At 42.5% G+C, this 22,065-nt stretch overlaps 2 protein-coding genes across 14 annotated transcripts in view; one reads left to right on the plus strand and one right to left on the minus strand.

Moving 5' to 3' along the window:
• Positions 1-528: 528 nt before the first annotated feature.
• Positions 529-7,736, plus strand: nolc1 (nucleolar and coiled-body phosphoprotein 1). 9 transcript variants are annotated; one of them, XM_047812749.1, is made up of 15 exons: positions 530-691; positions 1,299-1,354; positions 1,488-1,642; positions 2,247-2,347; positions 2,402-2,500; positions 2,607-2,727; positions 3,301-3,425; positions 3,605-3,737; positions 3,841-3,960; positions 4,119-4,184; positions 4,264-4,812; positions 4,992-5,660; positions 6,115-6,239; positions 6,779-6,862; positions 6,949-7,736. In XM_047812749.1, exons 1-15 carry the CDS (start codon positions 581-583, stop codon positions 7,105-7,107), a joined length of 2,673 nt encoding a protein of 890 aa, XP_047668705.1. In that variant the 5' UTR covers positions 530-580; the 3' UTR covers positions 7,108-7,736. The 9 variants fall into 9 exon arrangements, with proteins under 9 accessions (XP_027021744.2, XP_027021741.2, XP_047668705.1 ...); XM_047812751.1 differs by having other exon boundaries at positions 2,429-2,500; XM_047812750.1 differs by having other exon boundaries at positions 2,253-2,347.
• Positions 7,737-8,836: 1,100 nt separating this feature from the next.
• Positions 8,837-22,065, minus strand: part of micu1 (mitochondrial calcium uptake 1) — a 36,860-nt gene continuing 23,631 nt past the window's right edge. For 3 of the 5 annotated variants that reach the window (XM_027165955.2, XM_027165951.2, XM_027165952.2), the window contains 8 exons: positions 20,070-20,075; positions 19,472-19,586; positions 18,491-18,573; positions 16,403-16,603; positions 14,682-14,819; positions 13,539-13,647; positions 10,406-10,495; positions 8,837-10,325 (listed from right to left, as the gene is read on the minus strand). In XM_027165955.2, coding sequence (XP_027021756.1) covers positions 10,162-10,325; positions 10,406-10,495; positions 13,539-13,647; positions 14,682-14,819; positions 16,403-16,603; positions 18,491-18,573; positions 19,472-19,586; positions 20,070-20,075 — 906 coding nt within the window. In that variant the 3' untranslated portion in view covers positions 8,837-10,161. The remainder of the gene's footprint in view (positions 10,326-10,405; positions 10,496-13,538; positions 13,648-14,681; positions 14,820-16,402; positions 16,604-18,490; positions 18,574-19,471; positions 19,587-20,069; positions 20,076-22,065) is intronic. The other 2 variants (XM_027165954.2, XM_027165956.2) reach the window with 1 other exon arrangement.

A 22,065-nucleotide genomic window follows, 5' to 3' on the forward strand; every position in this document is an offset into this window, starting at 1 on the left:
GTTTAACATCTCCACTATCTAAGTGCACTATTGGTGATATGATTCTAGTGAACTACACGTTTAACATCTCCACTATCTAAGTGCACTATAGGTGATATGATTCTAGTGAACTACACGTTTAACATCTCCACTATCTAAGTGCACTATAGGTGACCTGATTCTAGTGCACTACGTTTAACATCTCCACTATCTAAGTGCACTATAGGTGATATGATTCTAGTGCACTACGTTTAACAGTTCCACTATCTAAGTGCACTATAGGTGATATGATTCTAGTGCACTACGTTTAACATCTCCACTATATAAGTGCACTATAGGTGATATTCTCCCCTACATAAGTGCACTATAGGTGATATGATTCTAGTGCACTACACGTTTAACATCTCAACAAAGTTAATAAACTCCCATTTAGAGTCCATAAACCTCTATGTAATTCTAGTTAAACAGTAAGTAACGCGATATTAAAAGAGCTACAGGTTTAAAAACCACCTAGTTTGAACATGACGTATTTCTTGTGCGCCATTTCCCGTCTTCACGTGATCAGCCAATCGGCGTCGTCGCGTGTAATAGTGCAGTAAAGATGGCGGCGGGTAGCTCAGTCCCTAGTGATCTCTACCAACACGTTTATACGTTTCTTTTAGAGAACAAGTTCACCAAAGCCGCCAAGGAGTTTCTAAAACAAGCTAAAGTCGTAAGTAGACGTCAAGTGTGTTTGTTTATGTCGTGTGGTTCTGTGTAGCGGATTAAAGAGTCAGTGCGACCCAAACACGTGTCTAGTTCAGGAGCAGTGTAGTTGTGTGCATATCGCCTTCACGTGTTACTGTGATCTTCAGTGATGGGTTTTTAAACTGAGTTGGACATTTTTATGTATTATCTACTGTATAAGATAGATATAGAGTGCTTACTACTTCTGTCTGATCGCTATATGATAGTGTTTATTGAGTTCTATATCGCAATAAAAAAAATCTATGTTAATTCCGTGTTGATCTCCAGGAGGAACCTCAACATGTGACTCCTGAGAGTTTATAAATAACATTGTTTTGGTCTAATTCAGTGTGAACAGTCAGAGTGGTCAGAAATTAACAAAAAAAGATTTACAGTCTCTCACACTTTGGCCCTTAAGCAAGGCCCTTATTTATCTGTTCCAGGGGCACCATATTATACCTTCCTAACAAGCGAGAAGGAAAAATAATACATTTTACTGTGCATTAATGATGGTGACAGATTTTTAAAGTTATATACCACTTGTACATTCTGAATTTACAAACACCTTTTTTTTAAAAATATTTTTTATTTAGAAGCCTCAGGACCAAAATGAAGACGGACTCGTTGACATCTTTAGTTTTTGGGTTAAGTAAGTACTTGTTTAATATTCCTGCTACCATGTTAGAATAATCAGGATTATTTATTTATATATTTATATATTTATTTATTTATTTCGCCACTTGCGTGTATCTGATAGTTAACATAATCCTCACTTACCTTAGTTCTCGGGGGGCAACGAAACGGAAAGCTCTGCCCAAAGGTCCTGAGGTTAATGGACCGTCTGCGAAGAAGGCAAAGAAGGATGAGGAGAGTTCTAGTGAAGAGGAATCGAGCAGTGATGAGGAAGATGCAACACCTGTCCAGAAACCAGCTCAAGGTAAAGGCTCAGCTCAGTATTTCTGAACTAGAGCCATCAGTATTTACTGAAATATTGGCATGCCCTAGTAAACTGAACGTGCTTCAGGTTTCGTAAAGTCTTAAATCTTTTCATGTTTGTTAAAAGTACACTTATTTCCAAATGTAGTTACCTGAGGTTAAACTTAAATGTCTGTCTGATCACAGAAGAGCCACCATGTAAATATCAGTCAGCACAGAGAGCTCTATTCTTAATTATTACATAATGTCATTGATCATATCATGAACACTGGCAAGGGCACAGATTACAAAATCTAATTTACTTATGTATTAGTAAGGTACAAGCCATTGTAAAGTAAACCAGCTACTGTAAATCACAAGCCTTTTGGATTCTGTTCATTTATCTGTGGTTAAAATTCCTAGGAACAATCGATCGTGTTATAAGGAAACGTACTAATGAAACTGAAATGATACATCATCCTGTAGGTTATTGAAGTAGTCTGACTTTACATCACTTTACTTTTTATCTGCTGGGTACTAGTACAGTTACCTCAAACAGGTTCTGTCTGAGTCTGCAGCCAGTGTTTAGTATATGTACATTTAAGTTTAAGTGTGTGTGTTCACAGCTGCAGCACAAGTGAAAAAGGCAGCGGCTGCAGTGCCGGTGAAAAAGGCAGCGGCTGCAGTGCCGGTGAAAAAGGCAGCGGCTGCAGTGCCGGTGAAAAAGGCAGCGGCCGCAGTGCCGGTGAAAAAGGCAGCGGCCGCAGTGCCGGTGAAAAAGGCAGCGGCCGCAGTGCCGGTGAAAAAGGCAGCGGAGTCCAGCAGCAGTGAAGACTCTAGTGACTCTGAAGATGAAGCCACCACTAAAGTCCCAGTAAAGGTAAACCCTCAAATTATGCAAATCGGCATAAAACCCGACGGACATCTGGCAGGTTTTTTAGCGCGCCGCTTTCTAAATTTGCCGCCTGTTTTATTTGGTGTCTCAGAAAGTCACAGCTGTGAAGCCTGCAGTGTCGTCCCCTGCAACAGCTGCCAGGAAGAAGGACACCAGCTCCAGCAGTGAGGAGTCTGACTCGGAGGAAGAATCAGCCAAGCCTGCAGCCAAAGGTAAGCGACCCTGAATGAAACTACAGGATGTTAGCAAGTGTTACCAGCAAGAAGGAAATATAAGGAGGTGATACGAATATGCGACTAAGTGCACAGAAAAGGTTCTGTACCTGGAGAAAACAAAACACTTCATGGTATCGCAGTATGTACAATTGTCATTTACAAAACTGCCTTTGTACATCCTTCTGTTGTTTTGGAGATGCTCTGACCCTGTCGAACATCACTTTTCAAGTCGGCCCATTTTTCCTGGCTGCTGAAGTTCTCTCACATCTTTCAGGTCCTACTGTAACGATACGGTGGTATTCACTTCACCTCTTAGTTTTAAGTTTATGGCTGATCAGTGTATTGTAGGTGAACGTGTATTGTTTGGCCGTAATAATTAGCTCTAGCTCAGACACAAATGATGTATTCTTCACCAAATGAAGTTTTTGTTCATGTACTAACACCAAATAGAATTTTTTTGTTGATTAAGAAATTCCAGTGCTTATAAATGAACCATTAAATAAATACCCAGATTGTAATTCTCACTCATACTCACCGCTCTGTGGTTTGGTTTTGTTCTGTGCTTCTCAGCAGCCAAGCCTACGGCTGTGACCCCTAAACCCAAGGCTGCTCCTAAAGCCCCAGCTCAGAAAAAACAGGAGAGCAGCAGCAGTGAGGAAAGCTCAAGTGACTCTGAAGATGAGGCTCCAGCAAAGGTAGGATGACCTTCATTCACCACGAAGCTTTCTGAGACATGAATTTTTCCAATAAGTGTTATAGCCATCCAAACTTCCAGCTGTGTCAGCGGTAACACAGTAGAGAAATTTCTGATGCATCTTGAAAGTGGGCGTACGTCTTCTGTAGATTTTGAATGTGTTTGATTTGTGTGTAAAAGGCAGCAGTAAAAGCCACTGCCCCGAAGAAGGTTCCAGCTCCGGCCAAAGCCGCCAACAGCAGCAGCAGCAGCGACGATGACTCTTCAGATGAGGAGGAGGAAAAGGCTCCACCCAGTAAAAAACCCAAAGCAGGTACTGTCTTTCAAACCTTTCAGAGAATACAGTGACCACACAGAAAGTAAACCCATCTGCATTGAGGCTAAGGGTGTGTTTTTTTTTTTTTTTGGGCATGTAGGTACGTACAGTGCGGTTCCTCCACCTGTAGCTAAGCGTGCCCCTGCTCCAGCAACTAAACAGGACTCATCAGACAGCAGCGAAGACAGCAGTGACGAGGAGGAAGAAAAGAAAGCTCCTGGTAAGAGTTTGGATAACTAGATTTTATATTCTATATTTTATATTCTAATATATAGATTGGGAGAATGCTTGGTGGCAGCAAATTGCACTACTAGACATGGACTTAGCTGAGATGATACACACTTTATAAAACCCAGTTCTTTTTGTGTCTGGATGTAGCACCTGCAAAGGCTGTGACTCCCAAACCTGTGGCCAAGAAGGATGAGTCAAGTTCAGACAGCTCTGGTATGACCGACTACAAGATTCTGGCTCATAATTATTATCTGAAGCTTGTATGTTTTATTTTAATCTGTTTGTTTTACAGATTCAAGCTCAGAGGATGAAGCAAAGAAACCAGCTGCCAAAGCAGCTCCACCTAAAGCAGCTCCACCTAAAGCAGCTCCACCTAAAGCTAAAGCCCCAGCAGTTCCCAAGAAGACTGTGGCAGCTCCTGCGAAGAAGGAAGACGACTCCTCGTCAAGCTCTGATGATGACGACGAGAAGGAGGCAAAGAAGCCACCCACCAAGGCAACACCGGCAAAATCTGTCCTAGCTGCTAAGGCCACTCCTGCCAAGAAGGAATCCTCCTCATCCTCTAGCTCTGAGGATTCAGATGATGAAGATGAGGAACCAACAACAAAAACTCCTGTAACCAAGGCCACCCCGGCAAAGGCCACCCCGGCAAAGGCCACCCCGGCAAAGGCCACCCCGGCAAAGGCCACCCCGGCAAAGGCCACCGAAGAGTCGTCCTCTTCCAGTTCGGAAGAGTCTGATGATGAAGATGAAAAAGCAAAAACGACTGCTAAACCTGTCCCAGTTAAGACTCCTCCAGCAAAAGCCACACCCGCAAAGAAAGCAGTCTCCTCAAGCTCAGGTGAGTACAGCAGATCCTCTTCGTTACGCCTGTTAAAGATTGTATTTTTAAGACAACATTTGTTACATAAGACCTCCATTTCTCTCTAATTTGCTAGGTTTGATTTCTTTCAGCATGCCCCAAAGTTGTTTCTTTCATATTCTCATTAATACAGAAAGTTTTTTTTTTTTTACCAACAGACTCTGATAGCTCAGAAGACGAGGCTCCTGCCAAACCTGCAGCTCAAACGACTAAATCCACACCTAAACCAGCAGCTACTCCTAAGGCTGCATTAACACCCAAGACTCCATCCAAGCCAGCGGAGAGCAGCTCAGACTCGGACAGCTCTTCCGATGAGGAGGAGCCTCCGAAGAAAGTTGCCGCACCTCCTGCCACTAAAGCAGCACCACCTAAATCTAAACCCGCAGCGGAGTCCAGCAGCAGTGACTCAGACAGCTCCAGCGATGAAGACGAGAAGACTAAAGTGAAACCTGCTACCGCAGCTAAGCCTACTGTGACTCCAACAAGCACAAAGAAGGCTGAGAGCAGCAGCTCTGACTCTTCTGACAGCTGGGATTCAGAGACCGAAGCAAAAAAAACGACTCCGGCCAAACCTCCCGTCACCAAAACAACAACTCCTAAAACCCCAACCGCAAAAACGCCCGTCTCGAAGGCTGCAGAGTCGTCGTCCTCCAGCGAAGAGAGCTCAGATGAGGAGGAGGAGACCAAAGCGCCAGTAAAAACCACACCTGCTGCAAAAAGCACACCCACTGCTACAGCAAAGCCGAAGCCTGTGAGCAGCTCATCAGAGAGCTCTTCATCTGAGGAAGAGGAGGTGAAAACTCCCAAGACTCCAACTGCAGCAAATGGTACTGCAAAACTTTCAAATTTTTAACTTTGGTAACTTGATTGTTGTGTTATCGCTGTATCCTTTACAATACTGTAACAAACAGCGTGGCACTGCAAACCTTCAGAGTATCAGTAAGCTAATGAACTAATGACTCAGTTAGAAATGTGCAGTTCGGTGGTGTTACAAATAACAAGGGATTTTGGGACTGTTGCTGTTACACTTGTGGAAAAACTTGGCAAGAGGAACATCTATTAATTATTATATTCCAGGGTGAAATTCCACTTCTCGTATTCAACTAAATTGCTTGAATAACTCTGTCGTGAGGGCAACTAACAGTGATTCCATTGTCTCCCTTTATTGAGCCTCTACCTCTTCTGTGGTAACATGAGCAGTGACGTTCATTGCTTTTGTAATCATTTTGTCCCATAAAATACACTCCTACACTGCTAATCATCATTTTTTTTAAACCAAAGGTACCGGCGGCAAAAGAAAGAGGGCAGAGGATGACGAGGAGGACGAGGCCGCTTCAAAGAAAACACCCAAAAACAAAAAGCCTGTTCACGTCACTCCTCATTCCTTCCCCAAGGCCAAACAGAAGGTAAGAATGATTACTGCAGGCTGTCTCTGTAACACGTATGCCTCTCTCTACATCTCATTCTATGTAGTATTGCAGTCGAGGCTTTTTAAGTAAACATACGAGGTCAACTAATTCAGTGCTTTCTGTTCGGGTAAACCGAAAGAACTGACTGAGATGAGTCCTGCTGACTGAGATGATGCTTTGTGCTAGTCATGGTGTTTTATAGCAGCTTTGCGCAGCATAACTCGCTGCTGGATATTAAATCAGGGCAGGTAAAGTAAGCTAGCTGGTGCATCTTTGGCTTAGATCTAAGTCTATGATCGTGTAAGTGTAATATATATACCCCCCATAGGTTTATTTTAAATGAAGCCCCGTTTCTGGTTCGTGTTTGTTCCTCAGCTTCAGTCACTTTAAAAGTACTCAGAAAAATATCATCATAAATCATTGCTGGGACTTGTGACTAACAAGTGACTGCTACGTCTCTAAAATTGTGCTAAAGCATGGTAACGAAGCTCCTTTTTTTGTTCATTGTGTCCATCCTTCTGTTGTGTCCTTTAAAGAATGGCAATACTCCTTTCCGTAGAATAAGAGAGGAGGAGATTGAGGTAGACCCGCGTCTGACAGACAATTCCTTCAACGCCAAGGTAGGTCACAGTATTCACACTATTTCTACCCTACTACTATAAGTTTCTTTTAAATTCCTTTTTGACACTTTCTTCTGTTCTTCAAGTTGGGAGCGACCGGAGATTATGGCGAGAAGGCTAACGACGTGCTTAAGTACACCAAAGGCAAGTCCTTCAGACACGAAAAGACAAAAAAGAAGCGCGGCAGCTACAGAGGAGGTGCCATTTCTACCTCCGTCAACTCCATCAAATTTGACAGTGACTGAGATCCGAACCTCGCAAACGCCACATTTCCTTCATGTTTCTAACTGAACTGAACTCTCCGTCTGATACAGTGGTTTCGTATCTAGGATCTGGCCACCCAGAGCCCTGCAGTGTGTTAGTGCTGTACTCAGGTCACTATTAATATTGTGCCCTCCAAGCCTTGAGCAAAGACACAGCCATGTCAGTTGCAGTTTCTTTTCTTAGCCACTAGGTGGTGACCTCGTTTCTTCTACATTTATTCTTTCATTTCTCTCATCAGAGGCCTGATCTCATGAGTTTGTTTAGAATTAAGTTTTTCTTTTTCTTTTTATTGAGCTAATGAAGCAGTTGTATTCAATTACTCATTCTAGTTATTAACTGTATGAACGGTTTCTTTTTTATCTCTGTTAAAAGTTGATGTCGAATGGTGTGAGGATTGCTAAGCTAATCTGTTCTATATGAATTCTAATCAGACTAGATATCGAGCATGGTAATCGTGTGCAAAGTCTCGTGCGAATAAGAAGCCGCTGTTAACGGCACTTGCATCCTTCTTACCGTGGCAATTTCAGTTTTTGATTCTTAATTTAATGCTGCAACAGTTGTACCGTCATCCCATTTGTTCATGTATTCATTAAATTGTTTCTAATTAAAATCTGACTCAATCTTAATACTAAGGACTGATCTAACATGATGGGCAGGACAAGTGAAATTTCCATAAGTCTGAAAAACCTGAATGTATTTAAGGTAACATTGGCACAGCTTTCAGAAACTGCATTAGAGGTGGGGGAAAAAAACACTTATCATCGCTCCACTATTGTACACTTCATATCCCCCCATTTAGATGCTTGTCGCATGCTGAGTTGCTGTCAAAACCTTGACTCAGTAAGCTTTCGCCGATCAGCTCTACATAGTGCAGGTTCTCTATATGCAGACTAAAAGACCGGTTATGGAGTCATAATGCTGCATCAGCACATCTCTACTGGAGCCTCGAGAACTCTTCTGCACTACATTTTTACTACATTAGTCATAAACCTGCATCATATTGTGTAGCTGCTTCACACGTCTAAAAAAACGTCGTGTGGTTTAAAGCTGCTGCATGCAGTCCTCACTGAGCATTAAACTTGTTGATGCAGGAAACATATAGCAGAAGTTTGTCTCCTCCTCTGTGCACATCTGCCCTGTGGAAGCACTAATCAAGAGCCAAAAAAAATTGCTCCACCACAGACTACATAAAATGTCACTGTATTACTTCTGTATTTTGACTAAATCAGAAAACCCAGAGGCAGAAATAGCAGCATGGTACGTTAACCTCAGTATCTCAGCCTCAGATACGTCAGTCCGGTTCGTAATTGGTCTCAGATAAAGATGTGCACGGCTATCAGTTTTAAGATATTTTCAAACAAATTTAGTCGGTTTTATTATCCGTAAATACAGAGTGTCACAAAAGTCTCTATATCGAAGGGAAGTACAACTTTTTCATACTTACAGACTGGAACCGACAACACCAACATCCACTGGTACGAGGCTCAACTGACGTGGTTCTGCCATAGATGCTCCTTTATGTATGGAGATTTTTGGGACACCCTGCATAAACAACCTACTAGATACTTCACGCTAGCACCTAAAGAAATGTAAGAACCTCCATCTTACGTGAGTTTTTATTGTACCGCTCTCCATCCTGTGAACCTTCCTGTTGATCTCAATCTGATCTGCTTCTCCGCTCGCACGTTAAATCCATAAACTCACACCGAGTCATGAAAAATGGTTTAATATAGTAACTCTGAACATCAGTCACACTCATTCAATAATAGATATTCATGTACATAGCATCATGTTCTCAATTAAGCTTTTTTTTCACACCCATAGCCACTTTATAATTATATATTATGTATAAAAAAAAAGTTATAAAGTACACTGTAATGCTGAGTGCTAGGATTTGGCTTTTCTGTATGCGTCCTTTAAAACAGACATAGATTTGCTTTGAGAGCTCTAAATCAAAGACCTTTTGAAGAGCTTTGCAGCGTTTCAGTGCTTGTCAACAACGCTTGCAGAACATCCGACAATCCCCTCAGCCCTTAGAAGAACTCCAGCATTCTCACTAGGTTATATCACACATCTGAGTGCCGCAGGCAGTGGAACGTACACGTTTTTTTTTCTGTACTAGGAAAAGAACTGAAATCTGTTTACACAAAGTTTAACCTTGATCTGGCTGATATGATGTGTGTTTTAAACATACATGGCTTGCGTAGTGTCTTGTCTTGTATGTGTACATAAACAGACCCACGTGGATAATCATAATTCATGCTTCTGAAAAGGAATTTTATCATCAATTTAGGGTCTACGTTAGAATTATTTACCATTGACAAGTACCATTATAATGCATTTATTCATCTTCAGTGACCCTTTTTATCCTGGTAAGGCGTTGCGGCGGGACCCATTGGCCATTCCATTAGCATCCGTGAACTAGAAATACACTCTGGGTGGGACAGCAGTGCATCACAGGGCACCATTAACCCACATTTATAATCTCCGACGCATCTATCTGCATGTTTTTAGGAGGTCGGAGGAAACCCACATGAACGCTGCACAGACATGAGCTCAGGATCGCAAGTCATTCTAAAATGAAAATGGTCACAGATACATTTTGCATGCACAACCATCCTTATACGTGTATTAAAGGCTCTTTTCTCAGTATGGATAAACATCTTAAAATTCTTGCCTGTGATATTTGCACATATGTGGCAGACTATAAGAAGTGTGAGCTGGGAAGGGACTAAAGTGGAGAAGCTGGAGTCCTTCTCTCTCTCTCTCTCACTCACCCGCACATTCATTCACTCACACACACATTCACACTCACACACACACACACACACACACTCCTCACACACACACCTCTCCTCATGTAGCAGCATTGGCCACTACAGCAGCATGTGCATGATTTATTACATGCCAACTTCAGTTCATTACTTAATTTAGTTGGCTGCACACAAAGCTGCTCTTTGTCTCTCTCGCTCACACTCGTTTTTTTATTGTTTTTTTTTAAACCCTCTCTCACTGCTTTCTCTCTCTCTTTCCTACTACTGTTGTTTAGGCATGGCGAAGTCCCATGCTGTGTCCTGCGCACACTTCCACATAGCACGCACCAGGCGAGTAAAGCCCATGTCCTTGGGCTTTTCAAGCCCTCGCATCAGCCTCTGCTTCATGATGGATATGAACTCCTTGTTGCTCAGCTCGCCGTTACCTGAGACAAAGACAATGTCAATTATTGCATTTCTGGTTTCATTCTAGCTTTCATTTCTGGACAGAAGCGAGCACACTTACCGTCACAATCGAACAAGGCGAACACCACGTCGCACACGTGATCCGACAGCTCCACCTTCGCTACAGTGCGAGCCACTTGCTTCATAGTGGCTAGAGAGAAGGCAGGAAGGACATTAACATTAGCACACAGGAGCCTACCATACTTGTGCTTTACTAGCAATCTCTAATGAAGGAGCATATATTCTAGTCAGATTATGTTTAGATCTTAAACATTTATCATCTTAAATCAGCTTGGATCAATAAAAGACAATTTATCCATGATGAGTTTGACGGATATCGGGTCTACTGACAATCAGAAGACAGGCACTGAGGATAACACGATAAAATCCAGAGTCTTAGCTGAGCCAAAATAAAGAAGAGCAAAAAAAAAAGAAAGAAAGAAAGAAAAGACCATGACACGGTCTTTAGTCTCCATAAGAACCATTGATCTGCTCTGTTCTCCAACGAAGAGTGCAGGAGACGAGAAATATAGAAGATGGAGGCTGGGTTATGATTTTTGTGCCAAGACGAATCAATTTCTACATTATCAGTTCTGCATGGCTCTGAGCAGAAAATGTAATTCTCTTTCAGTCCAGAATAAAGTGGAAAAGGAAGATGCACTGAGAGAGAGAGAGAGAGAGAGAGGGCGAGAGAGAGAGAGAGAGAGAGAGAGAGCGAGAGAGGGGTATTAAATGAAAAAGGGGGTGTGTAAATTAGATACACAGATGTAATGGCGTGAACCTCCCATGATGAAAGTGTAGACTTGGTCTCCGTGTCTGTGTTTACTGGCTTTAAACCTTTGACGTTTACGTTTACAATCAAACGCGGCTCACGTCGGTCTCAGATATCGAACACATTAGAATGATTTAAAAACATGGGCCGGCAGTGTGAACTGCTCGTGAGCAGTTTTTTTTCTTCTGGTTGTTTTTTTCTAGCAACAATTTCTAAGCCACCACGGAGCAGACGGTTTAATAACAGCATCGTAATTAGTTACAGAGATGAAAAAATAGTTTCAAGTGAGGCTGAGATCTCTGCTTAATATCTGCTAGGAAGTCGAAGACGACGTACAACGTCTTGTACAGTAGCTCGTCTGTCTCAAAGTTTGATATGATGTGGATACTGAGATGCTTTCTGAGTTGTTCATGAGTTTCTACATCTTTGCTGAAACAATGAAACCTGGTCCTCTCTCATTACTAAAACCTTTCTGCCTCGAACTGGTTGTTTTTGTCGTCGTTTTTTCCCCTCTTCCTTTCTCTCACCATTCTGTGTAAAGTCCAGAGTCTGTTGTATGTAAAAACCCAAAGCAGACAACTTAATATTCAAACTATACTGAGTTCACTTTCTTTCCCATTCTGATGTATTATATGAACGTTCACTTTAAGCTCCTGACCTTAATCTTTATGTCACAATCTCCTGAGTGGATAAAAGCAGGGGTGCAGGTGAAGGTTGATTATTGAAGGCTGGTGAGTGTGTAAGCCACTCGATTAGTGTCTGCAAATGCGGCACAGCATATGATTAGTCATATTCCAGTGAAACCTCAACAACCTCCCTCACAAATTTCCGCCTTAATCATTTTTGCCATACGAATGAACCGAGCGCCGGTTAAGTTCGAACCCATACGTCTGGGATGCGTACAAAACTTGTTTGCACCAGTGGAAAGCTAAGCAAAGCAAACCCAAGCGAGTTTACATGTTTTACTAATATTTTCAGTCAGCGAAAGCTCAACCAATGTTGCATTCGGCATGCGTTCAAAAGCTATGTGTGTGTTTTTAAGTTGACAGATTGTTGGTGTTGGTGGCGGGGCGACTTCATTAGTGTTTGTGCGTTTTTTTGTTTTTTTTTGTGAAAGATTTAGTGAAGAATTACAACCATGGATCCCAAGAAAGTTAGCGAGGCTGGTAGCACGATGAAAAGTGAGCCACTTTCGGTAGAAATTAAAAATGAAATCATCGCTCAAAAAAAAAGCAGCCGGGGCAAAAAGAGAGTGCAAGCGGCCAGACATTTTAATGGAAGTGGATTCCCCTTCCAAAGAGTAACCCCACTCCTCCTCCCCCACCTCCTCATCATCCTCCATATGCAAAGAGAAATCATAAATTAAAGTAAGGAGAATTTTAATGCCTGTTTATTTCATATTTTACTTCATTTACATGTCTTTTCTGGGGCAGTGGTGGTTCAACTGGTTAAGGCTCTGGGTTGTTGATCGGAGGATCAGGGTTCAAGAACCAAGCACGGCCAAGCTGCCACTGCTGGGCCCTTGAGCAAGGCCCTCAACCGTCCTTGCTCCAGGGGCGCTGTATCATAGCTTCCCCTGCACTCTGACCCCAACCTCCTCAGTTGGAGTACGTGAAGAAAAGAATTCCACTGTACTGTAATGTATATGTGGCGATAATAAAGGCTTCTATGCCCCCGTTCTTCTTCTTTTATAAACTTTTTGATGGTTTTAATATGTTTTAAAATCATGATTACGGTAATATTTTCAGGTGGCTGGAACAGATCATCTGCATTTACGTTATTTCCTGTGGGAAAATTCGTTTCGCCTTAAAAACTCGCCTCCAGAACGAATTAATTTCGTATGCCGAGGTTTCACTGTAATACAAAAATGGTTAGAAGGATAAATGGATAGCTATTCAAACTAACTGGAATTAAAAACAACAGAACCGTGAATAACTGATGAGCTTTGTTATCGTCCATGAGCTAAGACGTGTGACGCACGCAATGGCCAGAATGAATATCTCCAAACACTGTGAAAGCTTCAGTGGTCCGGCATTCATACACGACCGTGCTGCCATAGCTACAGCAGACTCGCACACCTACACACCTACGCTTTGCTTAATTATGTCACACAACGAGGGGCGACAAGTGTTTCTGAAAACAAAAGAGAAGAAGAAGTGACATATAATATGAACAGCAGCACATACAGTTCTCCAGATCAATAATAAAAAAAGAGTGGATAAAGAGAGTGTAGTAATTTGCTTTGGATTCTAAGAGTTGAATAGAAATGATTTATTTCTAACCCTGAAACATCAGGACATGAACCAATCACCACCGTAAGCTTTTGATTGGGAGAAAATGGAGGAAATGTGAGAGCTGCCTGGGAAAAATGCCGAAGCTGGTAGATGGCAGGTCCACAAAAGTACGGTGTGTGTGCATGTACCTTTGTCTATAGAGGCACCAGCCATGTGGTAGAAACTCAGCGCCGTGTCCACGTCGTTCACGTTCTTCAGAAATGTGAAAAAATTCTCCACTTCTTCAAACGTGATCCCCTAATGAACACAACGGAGGATGAGGTGAAAGAATGATCGCTTTCTGCTTAATAAGCCTAAAAAAAAAAAAGGGCAATAACGGTATACAGGCTGTTTATTTGTTTTATGATACAAGGCTCCTTTTCACTAAGAGCTTAAGTATTTGAGGATGTAAAATTAAGCTAGGAAGAATTTCTCTGTTATGTGTTTTATCTTAGTGAAGCATGACTGATTGGTCTGATAGTCTGTTGCTGGATCATGTAAAGTCACCTCGCACTAGGCAAAACATGCCACTAGATATCCAGAAGCAGTGAAGTGTGCATGTAGGGGCGAGTGGTTGTGTACGAGCGTGTGTGTGCGAGATGTTTTAACTCAGCACCTCCCTGTAAAAGCCCAGAAAATGCTACGGTGGGAATCGCTGCGACACTCGCTACAAGTATAAATACTGTTTTACGATATCCGGACGTTTCGATATACAGCACAAAACGATTATAACCTGGCTTACGGTTACAACTCTGAAGTGTTCCAATGTCTGCTTATTAAGCCAGCTAACGCCTCCACATCGCCAGATAGCACTTAATCACTCAGCCAGTCAATGAAGCACATATTCCTGCCAAAGCAGTTCATAATCTCATCAATGGAAAGCTGTGGAACCAGTCATGTCGAAACCTCATATTCAAGAGCACTGAGTCATCACCTTTTCACCTTTAAGCTTGTCTGCGTCAGTAAACAGTAACACATTACAGGCGTGACAATGAGTACTTGAAAGCTAATAGATGGGTAATGATTCGTATAAGAAGCACGCGAGAGAGAGTGTGAGTGTGTGTGTGTGAGAGAGAGAGAGAGGAGAGAGAGAGAGAGAGAGAGAGAGAGGAGAGAGAGAGAGAGAGAGAGAGAGAGAGAGAGAGAGAGAGAACACATCCGTACAGTCATACGGTGAAACTAATGTTGCATTTTATCCAGACTGCTCTGTTAGGTGTTTCTCTCTCTCTCTCTGTGTGTGTGTGTGTGTGTGTGTGTGTGTGTGTGTGTGTGTGTGTACTTATCAAGTTTACCTGTGCATCTTTGAACATCTTCTTCAGTCCTTTTTGCATCTGTTTAAGTTTACGTGACTGTACACCACTGTAGGCCAGAAGCATTCCACCAAACTGCCTCTCTGTGATTCTGCCGTCCATTGGGTCATTCCTTTCAAACTACACACACACACACACACACACACACACACACACACACACACACACACACACACACACACACACAGAGGATAAGACTAAGGAGTTGAATCAAATGCTGATCTAACCCTTTTGTATGTTCATTATAATTTTCTGGTATTAGACCATTACAAAGCGCCCGCTGCTGATGCTTTTCTTTCTGTTGCACTCTTTTTCTCTCTCTGAAATCTCCACCCTATCTGTATGTAAATCTCCTCTGTGCTGCGTGATGAGGCATAAGCTAGCACAGTCATGCATCATCCAGACAGCAGAGCAACACTGGGACTGGTTTTTGCGTACACAATGTATGCTTAAAAAACACTGAAATCACACACATGCAGCTCGCCTTTCTTCGAACGAGTCAAGTACCGTTAATCAAAGTAGCATTTATTAAGTCTAGAGACAAACAGAAATACGTGACACTAAGAATACATCGTGATTCTGTGCACTTTATTTCTTTAAATACAGAATACACATTATGGGTTGCATTGCGTAAATCTGATTTATCCGTGCAGCTATCTACCGAGTCCCGGCTTTATGGCTTTATCGAACGTTTAAGAAACTCCGCATGCTACTATTTCCCACTGTTAGACATCCAGGCAGGAGAAACAGCTCCATCTACTGCAGTCAACATTGCAAGACGTGAACTTGAACGAAGATAAACTTGGGATTTACGAGGGTAATCTTTGTAAATATCTCAAACCTATTCTGAGCGGTGTATTAAAAATTCAGCCCGATAACTTGTATTAAATGAGAAAAAAAGAACGTGAAGCCAAATCAAGTTCCATATTATCGTAACGCTCACAAATCCTCAGAGGTCCCGCGACTTCAGTCGCTTCCCCGCTGCACCAGAGATAAGCAGCCGGAGTCTAAACTCAATCCCCTTAAGTGAGAATGTCCATCAAATGGACTGTGGCGCCAAAGAGAGACAGGAAACGGAAGTAATGGGTGGAAATGTCTGTATCATAACAGACTGGACAGTAAGTTAAAAGAAAAATAGACCTGCCAGCTTGGAGAGAGAGAGAGAGAGAGAGAGGGAGGGAGAGAGAGGGAGGGAGAGAGAGGGAGGGAGGGAGAGAGAGGGAGGGAGGGAGAGAGAGAGAGCTCTTAGTGACAAAAAAAACATGAAACTATGACATATGCTGACTTTGTGCTTCCATCATTGAGACAGAGATCGGTCAGTCTTTTCTGTTTAACCCATTCATTGTGATTTCCTGTACCATCTCTTTATTCCCCTCTTCCACGCATTGGGTTTTACGGCCGACGGCGGTAATCTCAGACGGTTAAACTTCAATCACACACATTTTGAAATGTAAAGTCTCACACAGGAGACGCAGGAGACAGTGGGTGCAGATAATGATAGCGGTTTAGAGGAAAAAGACTAGATACGCTTTTGACTGCACAGAATTTTAGTGGCGATGATATGCACGTATCTATGATGCCATTATAGATTTTGAAGGTGTTTTTTTCTGGGGGGGAAAAAAAAGAAGCCACGTTTTCTTCATCGTTATAGCCGCGTATCACGGTCCTCTTTAATTTCTAGAATTATTCTCGAACTGCTGTACCTCAAGCTTGAGAACATCATGCTGGAGTTTCCTCTGGAATTCCAGGAACGCGCCGATGGTCAGTTTGCCCTTGAGGTCCGCTCCGAAGAAGTAGGTGGTGAGAGCCGAGCTGCAGCCGGCCGTCCTTAGAGTGTTTCCCGTAGTGGAGCGATCCCTGTGCCTCATGCCCATGCTGGTCTGAGAGCGGATTATACTCTGCACCTGTGACGCACACATACAAAGAAATCCTCTAAGGTGAGGTAGCGCTGTGTTGTGACATCACAAAATACCGGTTTCAAACCCTAGGATTCCCGACTATTAAGCATTAAAAACTCACACTTCACACTTACAGCAACAGCCTGTGTAGAAGAAGAATATTCCACACGAGCTGCCTGATGCTTATGAGCACTTAATGAGCAGTAATGTAGCCTATTCAGCTCTGATTAATTCTCTATATCCTTCTGCATAACAGCTAGGACAAAACCGCTAATATTTGCTTATGAGTAACTGATTGGAGTCATTCGTTAACTTCAGTCAGGCTGGATTTGTGATTGATCATACACAAGATGTGATTTATCAAGTTATTCTCGTGTCTGATGATGTGCGTATATTTAGAACCGCTCCTTTAGATCCTGCTTAATTCGAAACCCCTAGTGGTGGGAAAGTGCAATGGTATCAACAGCATCGTTTCCAGGGTAATCGCAGACGGTGGCGCTCACAGACCGGTGACAGATAAACTAGATCTAGAAGGACAGGATGATGAGGATGACTGACTTCACTATTGCTGGAATTTATTTCCATAGAAAGCTCTGTGCTGAGATGGATGAGTGGCTCATTAGTGGATTTCATTTGCCTGATGGCAATTTTGGTTAATCCCATCTAGCAAGTTGTCCCACAACCAACCGCAGGGATAGAATCGGACTCGCGCTCAAGTGCATGTTTTGTTTCAGGGTTTTTACCCATAGAAACATTTCGAAAATAAGAAACCGGAGACTGACGTTTCGCATCCTGCTATGGGCCGAATAACAACATCTCTCACGCGTTCAATCGCTCGTGTCGCAACACATGATTAAACACTCTGTGACCGATCAGATCGCTGAATATCACAGGTCACGGTTTACGATTCTACCAGATTTTATTTGTAATTAACAGAGTTCAAACTGAATGTCATTCTGATTAAAGGTGGGGTCTCCCCTTATGTGAAAGTCATTGTTGACATTTGAAATCACCAAAACAAACATGCCCCAACCCAAATGGGTCCCACCCCTGTATTGATAGCTCCGCCCCACACATACACCAGACAAGTATAACCCAGACAAGTATTATGGCGGAACCTGTTGGGGCATCTGACCGAGGGTATATTTTTATCAATAAATGAACTGAATGAGTAGGGAGACGGTCAACACCTAGAACCCGAGGCAGAGGTCATAACGTTGCTGCCGATAACATGGAAAACAGAAGACTTGGAGCGTGTGCGCATGTTTCAGGCACAAAGACTTGCAGTAACGCAAGTAAGTGTATTGATTGATTTAATATTCCGAACTTTAATTGATAGCAAGCCGTATTCTGTTAGTCCTACTTCTTGCCTTATCGTAAGCCTGTCTTCGCTTTGTTTTTATCCTCCATGTCAATGTAAAAACCGCTTTCTGCTAATGTCACACATGTGCACTGAACGCTCTCTCCGCCCCTTATTGACAAGACACGCCCCTTTCTGCTCATTGGCTACACGTCAGTTTTGTTTTGCGGCCCGAATCAGTTTTCCGAAGCATTTCTCAAACAACGGAGACCCCACCTTTAAATAGCAGCAGTTCTGGGCAGTTAACTCTCCGAAATCCAAGTACAGCCCTGAGCATGTGTGCTCATGTGTGACGTGACCATTAAGTAGTCACATCTGAAATAAAAGCTTTGTGAAATGTCAGGCTCCTTTGTGTCTGCTTCTCTGTGGAAGTGAATGGTGAAAGTGAAAATCATTAAAAAAAAAAAAAAAACAGCTGATGAAGAGAATCTACACGGATGAGTGTGTTTAAGATCTCTGGGTTAAGAGAGAATGAAGATATTCAAAGCTCATTGATGCAGTGTGTGTGTGTGTGTGTGTGTGTGTGTTCCTACCTGCTCGAACTCCTCCAGGTCCACCTCACCATCCCCATTAAGATCAAACATCTTGAAGGCGATCTCAAAATTTCTCTGAGGTGCTGAAAAATAAGTAAACGCATCTCTAATAATGAAACAAAACGTAGCACAGATTTGTTAGCATTAATGCAACACGTGCCATCTGTTAGTGAAAAGACAAGACAAAATCCCGCTAAGATGGCCTCAGTAATGTGTTTTGATTCTGTAGGTTGAGGATTTGAAACAGGAAACAAAACTGTGTTGAAGTGACTGATTTATACCCATTAACGTTTGAGATACTCCACACCTCCGTTGAATCTCAACAAACTTGACAGAACCTTGGCCGAATATGAAGAACAGGTAAGAGTTTAATGAGTCTTTGTTTATCCTTGGAGGTTCTCACTGTCCCCTTCCAGAGGATGTTATCATAGACGACGGGCTGTACGTGTCGTACGGGATATACGATCTAAGGATGACGGTGACGCAGACACAAAAGGGAACCACCATATTCGCTGCTTAAAAGCTACCACTGTAGAGCAAGACACGTCCCGTCGGGCGGGACGTAAACGGTCTAGAGATATTTTTTGTAATTGGATGATTACAGGACTAGAAAAGAACGAGTCATCGGATATTTTAATGAACTTCAAATATATCAACAAGGTTTTTTTGTATCGTACGTCCATAATAGTGAACAAAAAGCTGTTTAACCTTAATTTGGATTTCAGGAGCACTCGGAATGAACGGTGTCTTAATTGGAGATGCTTTATTCCTATTAAACAGTGAGTAAGTGTAGATTAGATTAGAGTAAATTAGATCAGGAAGGACAACAGCTGCATTTGTCACATCCTGAGGGAACTGTGTTTAAACGTGTTATGAGAAGCAGATGTTTTTACAACATTATATCTTTGTCACGTTCCCCTGGCAAATCTTGCACAATGTGCAATTCGCAGAAAAAAAAAACAAAAAAAAAAACCAACTCACTAGAGAGGACGGTGGTGAGGAATATGTAGTCGGAGAAGGAGATGAGGCCGCACTCCCCGAGCGTATAGAAGATGCTGTCCTCGTCCGCAAACTTCTCTCGCTCCTGAGCAATCTTCTGTTGGCCCCGAGAAAGATAAATAGAGTGTGGTCTGAACACCTGCGTTCTGTGTAACAACTTGGTGCAGTACAAACTCTATGGCCGTTAGAACAGACACACACTAGCATGCTAATACACACGTACACATACACACGCACACAGTACACGACAACATCCATCGAACATGCACGTGCAGCGTACTCGTTCAGGCAGACACACGGCAGAGGGAAGAGGGAACATGAAGAGAACATGTTATCGTCATCATAATCAACATCACCGTCACCACAGTGGCACATAAATCAGTGTACAACAGTCTAATGTGAAACACTACAATTGCATGTGAAACAAAAAGACTACACAAAAGACAGACAGAGACAGTGAAGTGGTCTGTCCTGCGTTTGATCACAGGGACCGAACAACAACTTTTACATACAGACTGCAGTGTATTGCTCTGTTTCTATTTCAAACACAAACACACACACACATAGTGCACAGTGTTACCTCTGTCTGGTTGGAAATCCCATCAGAGTGTCAAGGAAGGAGAGAGAAGGTTAAAAAAACAAACAAAAAAAAAACACAAACACAACCTCACTATTATTGGCTTCATCAAGGACAGCTACATCACATACACACTTCAACACGCGTTCATACACTATAGTTGTGCCAGATTTTTTTTTTAACCTAATTGTAATTTCATAATTTATTTAACTAGAACAGAACAACAGTAAAAATATGAACAGTCAAAATCCAGGTCTTTTTTCCCCCCCTGTAACTTTTTAAACAAAATACACCAATCTATTATTCTGACAAATACGCATGTATGGTCTATTTATGTGCTATTTATCCCGTAGTCTACTCAGCGGGAAAAACGAACAAAGCCAACAAAAATTTGCACACCGTTATAGGCTACACGGCTGCTCGATTCAAACGGCATCGTAAGCGATAGCCGACCTACATTTTATACTTCGGAGGAAAAATAGCCCTTGTTGTGCTGAACACTCTGTATAATGCAGAGCTAGCATGCTGTAAGCGCCATTTTAGAGTTTACAGAAAACTAGTTCAGCAGCACTCCGAGGCGAAGAGCAACGTCGACGGAATGTCGTTTGGTCCTGAACTTATGATGGTAACAAATGGGTCCAAGAGTTTTTTGTTTATTGCATTTAAAAAGCTGAGAAGTGAAATTCTTTCAAAAGTTTGCGCAACTAAAAGCCGAATTCAGCTATTAATGTCAATGTCTGCATTTCTATTCACATTTATTTGTTGGTCCATTTTTATTTCAGTTTTCCGTCATTACCCACAATGCGAAAGCGCAGTGCAGGAAGCATCAAGCATCTTGCTTGAATTCTATTTAAACAGCGATGCAGCGGCACTTTAATCCTCAAGTCGGACTCTCTCGCCTTCTCACCTGTACGTACACTTTTCTCAAACACTCCTTTCCAAAGCTTCAACTTTTGTGCCAATACTACAGTCTACACCACTAATCTGCAACTAATCATCTCGTAGAGCGGTAAAGATTCTCCCAACTTGTCACGGCGGAGCAGCAGAGAACCTCTGGCGGGTTTGAGGAACAAAGGAACACAGCGTCAACTAAAGAATTAGCACCAGAACTTACGTGTTTCATGGTGGTTGCACTTTCACATATATGAACTCTGGAATACACCTGTATTTTTTATTTTTTTAAGAGCCTAGACACACTTACGTCACTGTGCTATAAAAATAGAGATATGAGATTTACCCCAAAAACATTTATCGAGAACACGACTCTGCTGCTCGGGGGAATGATGCTGGAATAATTAAGTCTAAGCACAAGGCTGAAGATGGTGTGTGTGTGTGTGTGTGTGTGTGTGTGTGTGTGTGTGTGTGTGTGTGTTGAAATACCAGGAGAGCACAAGTTATTTTTATTGTAGATGGGGAAGTCTGGATAATAGCTATGACAGCAAAAGCAACTAATTGGTGTGTGTGTGTGTGTGTGTGTGTGTGTGTGTGTGTGAGAGTGAGTGTGTGTGAGAGTGAGTGTGTGTGAGAGTGAGTGTGTGTGAGAGTGAGTGTGTGTGTGAGTGTGTGTGTGTGTGTGTGTGTGTGTGTGTGTGTGCGCGCGCGCTTGCTCGCACGTGCTCTAGGCACCACATGTCTCTGCTGTCACCTTCAGAGATCCTCAGAGAACATGCAGCACCTTTCGCAGCCAGGAACACACAAACAACACTCAGCAGGCTACAGATTAACACAAAAGGGAGCAAACCAACACCCACACAGATAACCACACACACACACACACACACACACAATTGCAAGACAGAAGGTGCTCAAGCCTGTGAGGTGATCATCAGTAACAGTCTATGCTCACAGATGAAAAAAGAGAATGCAGGAGACCAAAGAGAAAGAGAAGCTGACAGCTGGACTTGTACATCTAATGGCTGCTGCTCTGTTCAGCACCACATGCCCTGGAGTCTCCAACCTGATACACAACACAAAGACTGTAGACGGCACTGAAGCGCAG

The sequence above is a fragment of the Tachysurus fulvidraco genome, chromosome 4, assembly GCF_022655615.1.
Source record: "Tachysurus fulvidraco isolate hzauxx_2018 chromosome 4, HZAU_PFXX_2.0, whole genome shotgun sequence".
In the NCBI taxonomy this organism is placed as follows: Eukaryota; Metazoa; Chordata; class Actinopteri; order Siluriformes; family Bagridae; genus Tachysurus; species Tachysurus fulvidraco.

What these genes read in the sequence shown, in the direction of transcription:
- nolc1 (XM_027165939.2), top strand. Translation starts at nt 581, where the DNA reads ATGGCGGCGGGTAGCTCAGTCCCTAGTGATCTCTACCAACACGTTTAT. An exon ending in AGCCAAGCCTGCAGCCAAAG is followed by an intron (nt 2,728 to 3,300) that starts GTAAGCGACCCT and finishes TGTGCTTCTCAG; the next exon opens with CAGCCAAGCCTACGGCTGTG. An exon ending in CAGTAAAAAACCCAAAGCAG is followed by an intron (nt 3,738 to 3,840) that starts GTACTGTCTTTC and finishes TTGGGCATGTAG; the next exon opens with GTACGTACAGTGCGGTTCCT.